Source organism: Carex rostrata, chromosome 2 (assembly GCF_964058835.1).
Source record: "Carex rostrata chromosome 2, lpCarRost1.2, whole genome shotgun sequence".
Lineage (NCBI taxonomy): Eukaryota > Viridiplantae > Streptophyta > Magnoliopsida > Poales > Cyperaceae > Carex > Carex rostrata.
This window is the reverse complement of record NC_135919.1, coordinates 13,625,090-13,638,618: the sequence shown is the minus strand read 5'-3', so window position 1 is coordinate 13,638,618 and position 13,529 is coordinate 13,625,090. Positions and strand designations below refer to the sequence as shown.

Genomic DNA, 13,529 nt, shown 5'->3' with positions numbered 1-13,529 from the left:
ACTTTAAATTCGAATAATTTATCACAGTCTTTTTAAAATACTATATTTATTTTTCCTATAAGTTATTTTAGAAAAATAATAAAATATTTTTAGAATAATAAATATAGTACCTTAGAATTTAGATATACTAAAAGGACCGTAATAAATGACCTAGATCTAAAGTTTAAACCAGTATCAATACCTTACATCTAAATATTTTTCATGTCCAGCTTTTTGTGGTCAATATTTTCACCATATAATTGCTTGGTGCGTTGATGTAAAAATAAATAAAAAAGTTGGATAGGAGCCATTGATTCCGGTTAAAACTTTAGATCCGGATCATTGATCGTTGTTCTTCGGGTGCGTCTAAATTCTAAGGCGCTCTATCTATTTTCCTAGAAGCTCTAAGAGTTTCTAAGAAAATAGATAGAGCGCCTTAGAATTTAGATGCGCCAGAAGGACCTTGGTAAATGACCCGGATACAAAGTTTGAACTGTGATCAATGACTCAGATCTAAACATTTTCAGGCCTGATTATTTTGTGGTCAACATTTTCATCGTATTGTTGCTTGATGTGTTGCTGGAAAAAAAAATTAAAATTTTTGAATCCGAGCCATTGATCCGGTCCAAATATTAGATACAGGTCATTTATCGCAATCCATCTAGACATCCAAATCTAGGTAGTCGATCCAGCTAGCAGTATTTTTTTTTATGTTTTTAATATTTTAATATTTTCATAAAAAAAAATTTAAAAAAAATAGATAGAATACCTTAGACTTTGAAAGTACTAGAAGGACTGCGATAAATGATTCGGCTCTAAAGTTTGGACTGAGACCAATAACATATATCAAAACATTTTTATTTTGTTTTCCAGCAACAATATGATAAAAATGTTAAAACACTAAAATCTAATCTGAAAAATGTTTAGATCCGAGCCATTAGCCTCGGTCCAAACTTTGGATTCGAGTCATTTACCGTGGTCCTTCTAATGCATTTAAATTCTAAGGTAATTCATCTATATTTTTGGAAGTCTTTTTTATATTTTTAATATTTTATTATTTTCTAAAAGAGCTTCTAGAAAATAAATAGAATATTTTAAAATTAGAATATACTAGAAAGACGGTGATAAATGATTCAGTTTCAAAGTTTCTATTAGAATCAATAACTCTGATCCAATATTTACTTCCAGCAACAAAAAATCTAACTTGAAAAGAATATTTTGATCCAAGTCATTGATCGTGATCTAAACTTGATATTGAATCATTTATCGTATTCCTTCAAATACATCTAAATTGTAAAACATTTTATTTAGGGAAAATTGTGAAAATGCCACTCCAAAACCTTCAAATTGTGAAAATGCCACTCTAAACTTTGAAATTGTAAAAATACCACTCCAAACTTCATTAATTTGTAATTTTGCCATTTATACTCAATTCTTATACTGTTTTTATTAAAAATTAATTGGAAAAATAATGTTTTGAAATACGTATTTCTGTACCGGGTTGTGCAATTTTGAAATACGTATTTCAAAACAATATTTTTCAGTTAATTTTTAATAAAAATAGTATAAGAATTGAGTATAAATGGCAAAATTACAAATTAATGAAGTTTGGAGTGGCATTTTCACAATTTCAAAGTTTAGAGTGACATTTTCACAATTTGAAGGTTTTGGAGTGGCATTTTCACAATTTTCCCTTTTATTTATTTTAGAAAATTATAAAAACTATTATATTCATGTCAGAGACAATGGCAGCCGAATATTTGAGACAATCTAGTGTTGACATTAGCTGCGGTATTAAACAAATTCCACCGCTGACATTGTGAGCGATTTGAGAAAGGGGAGGTAATACAATTGGTTAGAAAAATGTTCTAGAGTTGTTATACTCAAATGTCGAGAGTTCGATTCTCCCTCACGACTTTGCAGCTTCTACGAAGATTTTCAAAAAACAGACATTGTGAGATTATAGGTTACCGACTTGTGGGACTATTTATGTAAAATTGAAAATAAATAAATTTAATCGTATGACTCGGATCTTTAAATCTGTAAACTCAGTACAAACGCTGTCAAAGGTAATGTTTTTGTTCTAAAATAATTATTATCAAGGTTAATATTTTTGAAAGGGATAAAATATAAAATGTGGTTCTTGATCGTGATTTTTCCTAGGACAAAAAAATGTCATCCGTGACAATATTTGTGTTGAGGTCTGAAATCTTACAAATTTAGTATATATATATAGAGTTAGGCTGGGGTGCTATGGATAGCATAGTGGCCTCTATGCTACGGCTCAATATTCGAGTTTTCAAAATCCAAACGGTCGATCCGAACCGTTCATCTTATTCTCCATATTAATATCTGCTTGGAGACCAAATTTTACATTTTTCTGAATTTTTTTACTATTTATTAAGTATTTTACAAAATTGTTGATCCAACGGTGGCTGCACAAAACAGTAAAACCGTTGGATTAGCGATTTTCAAAGTGGCTTAATAAATAGTAAAAAAATTCAGAAAATTATAAAATTTGGTCTCCAAGCAGATATTAATATGGAGAATAAGATGAACGGTTCAGATCGACCGTTTGAATTTTGAAAACTCGAATATTGAGCCGTAGCATAGAGGCCACTATGCTATCCATAGCACCCCAGCCTAACTCATATATATATATATATATATATATTTTTTTTTTTTGAAAACTTGGAAGAGGCTTCCAAGATTATATTAATAGAAAGATTACAGTATTACATATTACCTAACTCAAAACTAACACATCAATTACACTAAAACAAAAACAAACACCACAACAAACAATTAACTCGCATCAGCAACAACCTTAATGCCTCCCCCCACTTAGCAGTGCATTAGCCAAAGTTTACTCTCATGCACACAATATCTGTCTCCAACCACCCCTGAGTTTAGTCTTGCATCTCCAAACACCACCCTGTTACGTTGTTTCCAAATATGCCCAAGTCTTTCTACTCATACCTCCCCTTGCCACAACTACCTGCCATGATCTTTCCCAAACTTCATGGGTTGTTTCTGTCCGAGGCATAATTTTAGTTTGAAGCAGGTCCGAAACCTTTGTCCAAACTGCAGTTGCATATGGGCACATGAAAAGAATATGCCACGTTGTTTCATTTTGACACCCTGTGCACATAACGCATCTAAGGTCCACCATCATGCATGCCCCTTCTGTTGAGAACATCTCTTGAAAGAACCTTGTCTTGCAGTACCAGGTATGCAAAGATCTTGACTGTAGGTGGTACAGAGCATCTCCAGGTACCCTGTTACGTTGTTTCCAAATATGCCCAAGTCTTTCTACTCATACCTCCCCTTGCCACAACTACCTGCCATGATCTTTCCCAAACTTCATGGGTTGTTTCTGTCCGAGGCATAATTTTAGTTTGAAGCAGGTCCGAAACCTTTGTCCAAACTGCAGTTGCATATGGGCACATGAAAAGAATATGCCACGTTGTTTCATTTTGACACCCTGTGCACATAACGCATCTAAGGTCCACCATCATGCATGCCCCTTCTGTTGAGAACATCTCTTGAAAGAACCTTGTCTTGCAGTACCAGGTATGCAAAGATCTTGACTGTAGGTGGTACAGAGCATCTCCAGGTGAATAAAAATTGCCATCTTGCCGTGCCTATGCTCAAGAAAGATTTGTATGCAGATCTAGAAGAATATAGACCCGACCCTTCAAGGCTCCAAATAATAAGATCTTTATCCGTATTAAACAACATACTCAGTGCGTCTGGTAATTCTGGTTCTAAAACCTGAGCAGTAGGCCACGCATCTTTCAAGCTAATTGACGGTTTCCGTAACCCATGTACACTACCTAGTCTCAATGGCCTACCGTTCCATGGATCAAACCAAAACGATATGGATTTGCCATTGCCTATCAACCACTTGATGCACATATTAAACAGATGCTTGATTGAGAAAAGTTGTTTCCAAAAGAAAGACCCTGCTAACAACCATATGTCAGGCCCCTGAATTTCATTTCCTCTTCTTCTTATCATTGATATGGTAACGGTCCAAAGACAATCTTTGTCAAAAAACGCCTTCCACCACCACCTCAGTAGAAGTGCGATATTGAACCACTTTAAATCGATGATCTCCATACCACCCCACTCTTTTGGGGTACATGCTTGGTTCCAATTCATCAGTGACATCCCTCTTGCACCGATTCCCGACTTTGCCCATAAAAACGACCGTCTAATTGTATCTATTCTTTTAATGACCCAACATGGCAATTTAAAACAACTCATGTGATAAATTGGAATGGTGGAAAGTACCGATTTAATTAATTGCAACCCCCCCCCCCCCCCCTTGAAATTATTTTAGTCATCCAGCCCCCTAATCTTCGCTCCATTTTTTCTATTAGAGGACCAAAGTGCTCTTTTTTTGGTTTATTGATCGAGAGGGGCATCCCAAGATATGAAATCGGGAACTTAGTTCTGGAACAGCCTAAGACCCTCTCCATCCACTGGTGATCTTGCTCACTCACATTGATTGGTATAAAGCTACTTTTTTTGTAGTTTATCTGAAGTCCAGATACAGAGGCAAATAATCGAATGATTATTTTGAGTGATATCAATACCGTGATAGTTGGTTTAGCAATTAAAACCGTGTCATTTGCATATTGAAATGCTAGAATTGAGTCCTTTACCTTTCTTGTGATGCCTCCCTGTATCGTTTTATTTGTAGCAATCACCATTTTTTGCAACACATCCGCAGCTATGTTAAATAACATAGGCGAAAGCGGGCCCCCCTGTCTCAAACCGCGCTTGTGTTTGATAAAACCGGAAGCATCTCCATTAATCAATACCCGAGAAGAAGAAGTGTGTAGAATATATGGTTAAATTTATTGTTTTTAATGTTGCAAATAAAAAATCGACATTTTAAGAGCTGTCAACCGGTCCTTTTTGGAACCGTCATCATTTTTTTTTCTTTCAGTGAATTAGAACTGTCAACATTCAGATGAGTGCAATAATTATCCACTTGACTAATTCAGAATTGTCAGAGGTGATGGTGAGACATTATTTATTATAGACAATTTGCAACAGAGAATTTAGGTTTATGTTACATAGACAAGCTTGAGCATTATTAAAAAAAATTAAATTAGACAAGTGGACTATCATATTTTTCATTTTGTTGGATCCGCACAAGTCACTATATTGGGATCAATTTTCTATCCAATTTTGTTACCTTTTTTTAAAAAAAAAAAATGCATCCGCTCGTATAATATGCACCATGATCTGCCACTATTTCAGAAATCACAATTGACTAGGACGATCCTTCCAAGGCAAAGAAAAAATTTCCAGTCTTACGTACAAGGAATAGAAACGTAACCTAAAAAACCATCTTATGCATTAAACTTTAAAGGGATCACTTTTAAACTTTAAATAAATGATAGCTTTTAAATGGAAATTTTCTGTTCATTTCTCTCGTTCTTTCAAATTGTTGATTATTTCATGAACTCTCTCATTCGGAACTCAATTCAAAGCTTAATATCATTAAATCTTTCAGCCAATATAATTTACACTGTCCGAAACAAAATAGGCAGGGTAAAATTATGAACACACCATGCAAAAACTCCAATCAAGTGGAAAAATATACAACAGAATAACCCACATTTAATTTATACACAAAAATAATGATTCATTTCGTTTCACGATTCTTTTAACAAGTATTTTCATTCATACCTCAAACACCATCAGGTCCATCAGGAAGCGGTACATAGTCTTTTGGTAGAACTATACTTGGTTTCAAGCTCAACAGTTCATTTGGTACGCATTTCAAAATAACTGCTATAATCATGCTTATGGATCCGATAATAATACTTATGAGCCACAACTGCCAGCTCAGCGGCACCGTATTTGCAAAAGTACCAAGAAATTCAACAATTATCACTTGGAAGATCACGGTTCCAGTAATTATGTCGACAAAAATCCAGTTGCGGAAAATTCCTTCGAAGACATTAATCTTTTCCATCTCTCTGCTATTTATCTCGTTAAACAGCTAAAGGAGATAAAACAAATATAATCAGTGCTCTTATTATCATCATATCATACTGATTAGTGTGCTAAGGGATAAATACTATGAGGCAATTAACATACCTGACAAAATACGAAGGAATTAAAAATAAGTGTGTTCAAAGTTGCATCTGCATTGGTACCGGTAAGATTGAAAATCTTCTTTCCACAAAACACTAGTACACCCAACACAACCAGCTGGTACAAGCTTTGACCAATGATATTGCGCCACATTGTTGTAGTGATCAAGTTATCGTCCTTTTTAACAGGCGGCCTCTCCATGAGCTCCTCATGCGGTGGCTCGGTTGCAAGTGCCAATGCACCGAGTGTATCCATTATCATGTTCACCCAGAGCAACTGTACAGCCGTCAGTGGCGCGGACCCTACATGTCACAGAAGATGTTTTTGTATTGTTGGATTTAGGAGAGAGTTGCTGATGAATCTCCCTTTTCATTATAAGGAATACATTTTGGTGGGTGTGTTTTTTTGGAAGGTAATACATTGTCAGATGTGAAGTTCTCCTTTATGTAGATTTAACAGATGCAATTTATAAACTGATTGGTTGGATAATGTTGGTCTCTCCTTATTTGGATTCACTATTCTTGGCCTAAATTTAGGTTAAATTAGTGGATAGAGGGTCATATCAACATATTAATTACGTTCAACTGTTCAAGTGTCTGATTTATTATCCTCTTTCTTTATGTCGATGACGGGTTGGTTATTGATCAGGATGCTGTCAAAATCAGAGAACTAAAAGAGGAGCTCGGCAATGCATTTGCTGAATGATCAGGTGAATTCTCAGCATGCGCTTATTCTGTAAGATCTAGAAAATAACAATCACGATCGTTGGTTATTGCAAGAGCTGCATATTGACAAAATTCTGAAGAGATTTGACACGAGCCCATGCAAGCCCATCACATCTATATTGATAGGTCATTTTAGATTGACTCGTAAAAATGTGTCCTAAATATGAGAAAGAAAAGGAGATGAAAAATTGTGATATATGCAACAGCTGTTGGTTCCTTGATGTTGTTTACAGTAGTGTGCACGAGGTCAGATATAGAACATGTAGTTGGCACCGCTCATTTTGCTAGAGAGAGTAGAAACAGAATGAAAAAGGAGAAAAATAATAGGTCTGGAGAGTGGAGTTATGGACTGGTACATGTTGTACCTTTGTTGAAACTTAGCGGTACATCTGCTGGCCATCCAATTTGGTTTGTTGCAGTAACTTTGCTGCAGCTTCTATTTGATTTGACTTTCTTTTTCATTCTTACTTTCATTTATTTAATACCTCTTGTATATTTATAAGGTTGAGAGTCGGTGTTTATAAGTTTTTAAGAATTAAAGGCCTTTTTATAATTGTTGAAATTAGTGCTTTGCACTGAAATTAGATCTACTTAACTCGAATCTCTTATCCTCCCTGAAACTGTTTTTGCTATGTGATCGTACCGATGCTGGTACTGTGGTACATGTCTGTTTGCCTCTGCACACTGGATATTCGATAAAATTCTTAAGTAGAAATTTTTCTGATACAAGGGTCCTAAGTCCTAACAGATAACTGTGTATAGCCTTATACCATCAGCTACATACTAGTGCCTGGCAGTACAGTAAATTTCTTATTGCACTAAATTAACAGAACATGGAAAGAATTAGTTTACCAATGATGCATGCAGAGAAAAAATTGATGATGAGTGCAACAATATTGACAGTGAGTTGAAATTGCACAAACTTCTGGATGTTTACATAAACTGCACGGCCCCACCTCGCCACATGAACTATCGTTGAGAAATTATCATCTAGCACTATTACATCTGCACTCTCTTTAGCCACCTACAATCCAAACACCATGATCCAATCATGAGATGATTAAATGGCAATTATGTGGGTAAAATTACATTGTAGCTTTTAATTTAGTTAAGAAATTTTTAGCAGTACCTCTGTACCGGAAATGCCCATAGCAACCCCAATATCTGCTCTGTTCAATGCTGGAGCATCATTTGTACCATCACCAGTCACAGCAACAACCTTATTAAACATATCTTTCCATACCTCCACGAACATGAACTTATCTAGTGGCGATGATCTTGCCATCACCTAAAAAAATATACATGATAAATAAGTAAACAAGGAGAAGATATTTAATTCAGGGGAAGCCAAATAAAATTTAGAATTAGGAATAATTTATTTTGTATGAGAAGCATAATTTTTGCATTTGTTCTCCAAAATATCATTGCAAAAACAAAAACAAAAAAAATTAACATGGTCTTTTTTTTAGTAAAGGTTGGAGGTCGAGCAACCCAACTATTTAATATCCACAAGCGATACCCCATCCAGATATTTAAACATGGTGTTTTAATATAAGAATATAATATTTTATCTTAGACCTGAATTTTAGGCATTAGCTCCTTCAACTCTTCTGGACTCTTAGACCGAAAGACGGACCCCTCGATGGCAATACCGTCTTCAGTCAAAATCCCGCACTCTTTCGCAATTGCCTTTGCCGTGTTGATGTTGTCTCCAGTGATCATGTGTACCATAATGCCAGCATCCATGCACGTCTTAACTGACTCTTTCACCCCAGGACGTACCGGGTCCTTAATCCCCACAACTGCTATTAAGGTATACCTGCTTGTTGGTATTGCTTCTCTACTATCAAATTCATCCAATTCTCTAAATGCCACACAAAGTGTTCTCAAAGCCTCACATGCAAATTCATTTATGATAGACAAAATTTCCTTAGATTTGTTTGTTGACATAGGAACAATATTTCCCTCGTTATCTAGGATTTTATCACACATACCTAAAATTATCTCTGATGCACCTTTACAAAAAACACGGTACCCTCCATGTACTGATATGACCACTGACATCGTCTTTTTTTCAGAATTGAAAGGCTCTACCTTGATCTTTTCATTTTTCTGGAACTGGTCCCCACTAAAATCATCTAGTTTTAATCCAAATTCTAACAAAGCGATCTCAGTCGGTGAGCCTAACATAGTTTTTTTACCATCTTTGCCCCTGACCACCTCTGAACTGGTATTTTCAAAAATGCATTGTAGGAGAACACTTAAAGCATATTTCGGTATGGCAATGTGCAACTCTTTTACTGTATCACTGGTGCTACTCAAGGAATTGAACAACACATCACACAACCAAATTTTATCCACCATCATATGGTTGGTGGTTAACGTACCGGTCTTGTCGGTACAAATATGACTAGCAGAGCCCATGGTCTCACATGCCGAGAGACGCCTAACAAGTGCTTGAGCATCCATTAATTTTTTCATAGCAACTGCAAGACTGAGCGTTACAGCTAATGGTAAACCTTCAGGCACTGCTACAACTATTATAGTGACAGCAATTGCAAAATAGTTGACTATTGTCGAAGCATCTTTTGCCGACCACTCTGTACCATTTATATACTTCTCCACAAAAAACCTACCTAGAAGTACTAAAAATGTCAACGTGGCGAATGCTAAGCCAATTTTTCCTATTAGAGTTGCAACACCATTCAACTTGACTTGTAGCGGTGTCTCATCTTCTCCTCCGTGACTAAGCGTACTCATCAATTTCCCCCACTCGGTGTTCATCCCCACTGCCGTGACAAGCATTGTGGCGGAGCCATCTATCACTTTAGTCCCGGATCTCAGAAAGGGTTTGTGATGAGAAATATGAACATGCTCACTTTCACCAGTTAGACTCGACTCATCTATCATGAGAGCATAACCCGATATAAAAAGCCCATCAGCTGGTACCTGGTCACCAATTGAGAGATGCACAACATCTCCAACAACTACATCAAAAATCAAAACCTTTTGTCGAATCCCATCTCTCATGACATGTACATAAATCTTTTCCTTTTCTTTATCTAACTCAATGAATTGAAGCGATTGTCTGTAGTCACTAACAGATGTTACAATCACCACCAAGAAAATACTAAGTATAATACCAATACCGTCGTACATTCCTTTTGGAAATCCCTCAGTGAATAGACCAACTATTACTGAAACTACAGCACACACCATAAGTATAATGAGTGTTAGGTCATGCAAAGCATCCCAGACGAACTTCCAAAAGCTTCTAGAAGGTTTCTCGGTGTGCTTGTTGGTACCAAATATAGCCTCTCTTACTTTTATATCGTTTTCTAAGATACCTTTTTTTAATGAGCTTCGAATTTTCTTTGATATTCCATCAACACCCCCATGTAGGGTTAGACGTGACATCCGGTGGTTGCTAGCAATTACCGCAAGTTCATCAGGGCTTATGCTAAATCCTGCTTTTCGTGTCTCCGCAGATACAGGCCAATGTCCAATTTCACCTAATAAAAAAAAGTTGTATAAGCAAGTCACTGAGTTCAACTAAATTACCCAATATTGATACTATATGTGGTCCTATATATGATTATATACACATGAATTCTGCTTGTTTTATTACCTACTAGAGCTTCTTGGTAAGGTCCGGTATGAGGAAATCTTGACATTTTTGTTTTTTCAGTTCTCTGCTTATTGGGGATTCTTTTACACAAAGTCTTAATTATTAGACCTTGAACTCAAAAAGTTTTTAAGTTCGTACAGTTTAACATTGAACAATTGGTATATGGAAGATATCATACTATCAATGAAACGCTCTGCTGCCATTCCTATTTTGATAGCCACCCGGATCCTATCCTGACAAAACCAGAAAATGACAGAAATATCAAGCAAAATTTCTATGTTGGAGCTTTGTTGCATCATCCAAATTATAAAAATCTAGAAGTACAGGTTTCCTTACAAAAGTCCTGTGCCATACCTGGACCATTCATTCCACTTTTTTTATGTTATTTGCTTTTGTTTGAATTATGTTTTATTTGCAGTTCGCCAGTGATTTACAGCCCGGGCTCTTGAAGAAAACATCAATTCCTTTGTTTTTCTTTGAGAAACACAACTTTCTGATAATTCTATGATTAGGATACAAATCTATTATTCTATATTTATTTGAATTCTCAACTTATTAAGCTGGATTTTCCTTGGCCATATTTAAACAATTCCAATTATGGACAAATGCATTCTATTATAAGGAACCAGTTAATCACACACACAGTAAAATATTTAAACTTTAAACTACTGATGAATTCCCCATTTTTTTTATACAATCCCGTAGAAGATGCATGCTGACTAAATATAAGTACTAGTGCATTTGTATTCTAAGCAATTTAATATTATTTGCAGTTCTTGTCATGCTTGATTTTATTATAGATATGGTTAAGTCGTTATTAACGTTCAGAGCTCCATAATTATATATAGAGCTAGTTAGGGGTTAAAACAGAGCGGATACGGAAACGGATAATATTAAAAATATTAAAGTTTGTAATATTTATTTAATTATAACAGTGTATAACATAAATTTTTCATAATATATATAATATATAATATTTAAATATCGGATATGCACATCTAATTTTTCAAATACAGATCAAATACGAATCAGATATTATCTATACCGTCTTCACTGCTAGCTCTAGTGCAACTTCGTGATGTCCGTTTATTTTTTTTAATAGAGAAAGAGATCACCTTGTCGAATTTGTATTCTCTGCATTAACTCAAAAAGGAATCTTTTGAGTTAATATTTGGGGACCGTCAAATACACACTCAAAAGATTCTCTTTTGAGTTAATGCAGACGATGTGGACTCCACCTTGTCCCCATCTTTATTGAACTGGAGGGGTCTGTTGATGGTACTTTTATAACTGAGGACAAACACTAGACTACTAGAGTATCCATGATGTGAGAATGGACTCATCCGGTAATTTCCAAACTGGAGTGGATATCACCCAATGGCAAGTTTTTAAAAGTTTCAGAACATTCGCGGGAATTATGATCTGTCGATTTTGACAAATTGTAGAGCTAAAATATTGGTCATTAATATGTGCTCTTATATATAGTCACTAATAAAGATTCGACAAAATATTTAATTCAAAAGCAAACTTGCTTAAACTAACCTCTTAGCGTTTAACAGAATTAATATAAATAGAACTTAACCATTTTTTTCCATATAAAAGTAAATAAAATTTTGAAATAAATACTCCATGAAATAAAATATTTTAAAAATATCAAAGTCATATTAAGTTATCAAGTATATTCAATCATTTGATTAATTATTACGTATTATTTAATTATATAAGTAAAAATTATTTAACTTCTTACTAATTCCTAACCAGGGTGTGACATATATCTAATTTAATGTACAAAATTAATTATATTATTATGTCAATATCTATTAAAAATTTAAATTTTCTACATATATTTGAATGTTGTATTTTAATAGATAATATTTACCCAAATTATAAAATTATTTTTTCTAATGCCATATTTTTTTTATTTTCGAGATGAAGTCTGGAAAATAGAAAAGAAAGCAGATCATAGAGATAGAATGGCCACGCATATACTAATATCACATATACCAACAAAATTTGTAATATAGGGAATTTCCAGAAAAGTCACCTGACGACCAAGTCATTGACACTAAATTAATAATTCACTATTTTTTTTGGCAAAAAATAACATGGGAAACTTCTTTGCAATTTCCAGGAATTTCTTGATGACAGATTTACAGAGGTTGAACGTGAACCATTTTTCCTATTATTCATTTCATTTTTCATCAATAATGGTCGCATCATGATGTTCACATTGGAAAGGTACTGTTGGAGGTTTCAATGGGAACATCATTTTTCACACCTTTGCTTATGACAATTGGAAATTAGTACTTAAAATTGGTAATTCAATGATATATAGAAGTATTGTACTTTGATATCCTTGATTTAATATCTTTACATGCGTTTGCAGAGTTTGCATTTCTCAAGAAATTCCATTTTTAAAAAAAATCTGAGAAAATATAAGTCAACAAATGAAATGACAACTGTAATCCGTGAAGTGGCATGGCCATGGAAATATGAAAGGGAATCAGAGATATGAGTTAGAGAGAGAGGTTACTCTGATCCGCTCATTGCTTAGGATGATTTCAGGCTTGGAGCTGTGACGGTGGAGGCGTTTGGTGTTCTTTATGAATTTCCCTTGGAGAAGGCGCCACTTGCGGCGACCCATGCTTTCATTACCGTAGCTGCTATCCATCACCACACACCTTCACCACTGGAATTGCGCTTTTAAATCAGTTGATGGCTGCTCTGCTCTTCCCTTCCCTTTTTGTCAGCAGCAACCGAGCGGAAAGGAAAAGTGAAGAGGAAAACAAAAATGAATGCTCTGTTATAATATTATAGGCATGGTTTCTGGAGGAATAAGAAAATAAAGATTTATGATGAATGAAATGGTCTCATGCAAATGCGCCGCATGTTGGGTACTTGGGGCTGCTTCAACCCTCGGTATTTACGCTCTACATTTTAAGTAGGGGTGCAAACGGATCGGATAGTGGTAAAATCATATTCTTATATGTTTTTATTTTCCGGATATGAATACGGATCGGATATTAGACGGATACAGATACGGAATCGGATATTAACCGGATACGGATACGGATATCCGT

General features: G+C 35.0%; 1 protein-coding gene across 3 annotated transcripts; it reads right to left on the bottom strand.

The window, feature by feature from the left end:
- Positions 1-5,620: 5,620 nt before the first annotated feature.
- Positions 5,621-13,312, bottom strand: LOC144576322 (putative calcium-transporting ATPase 8, plasma membrane-type). 3 transcript variants are annotated; one of them, XM_078326665.1, is made up of 7 exons: positions 12,983-13,312; positions 10,628-10,682; positions 8,400-10,333; positions 7,951-8,109; positions 7,674-7,845; positions 6,100-6,398; positions 5,621-6,001 (listed from the first exon to the last, which is right to left on the bottom strand). In XM_078326665.1, exons 1-7 carry the CDS (start codon positions 13,118-13,120, stop codon positions 5,687-5,689), a joined length of 3,072 nt encoding a protein of 1,023 aa, XP_078182791.1. In that variant the 5' UTR covers positions 13,121-13,312; the 3' UTR covers positions 5,621-5,686. The 3 variants fall into 3 exon arrangements, with proteins under 3 accessions (XP_078182791.1, XP_078182808.1, XP_078182800.1); XM_078326682.1 differs by lacking the exon at positions 10,628-10,682 and having other exon boundaries at positions 12,983-13,107; XM_078326674.1 differs by lacking the exons at positions 10,628-10,682; positions 12,983-13,312 and adding an exon at positions 10,450-10,570.
- Between the last annotated feature and the right edge of the window lie 217 nt (positions 13,313-13,529).

Bases quoted from the DNA above. Each gene is read 5' to 3' on its own strand.
- LOC144576322 (XM_078326665.1), bottom strand. From the start codon at position 13,120: ATGGATAGCAGCTACGGTAATGAAAGCATGGGTCGCCGCAAGTGGCGC. The intron at 10,334-10,627 runs GTATGATATCTT...TTTTTTTATTAG, and splicing joins AGCAGAGCGTTTCATTGATA to GTGAAATTGGACATTGGCCT. The intron at 6,002-6,099 runs GTATGTTAATTG...TATCTCCTTTAG, and splicing joins ATTCCTTCGTATTTTGTCAG to CTGTTTAACGAGATAAATAG.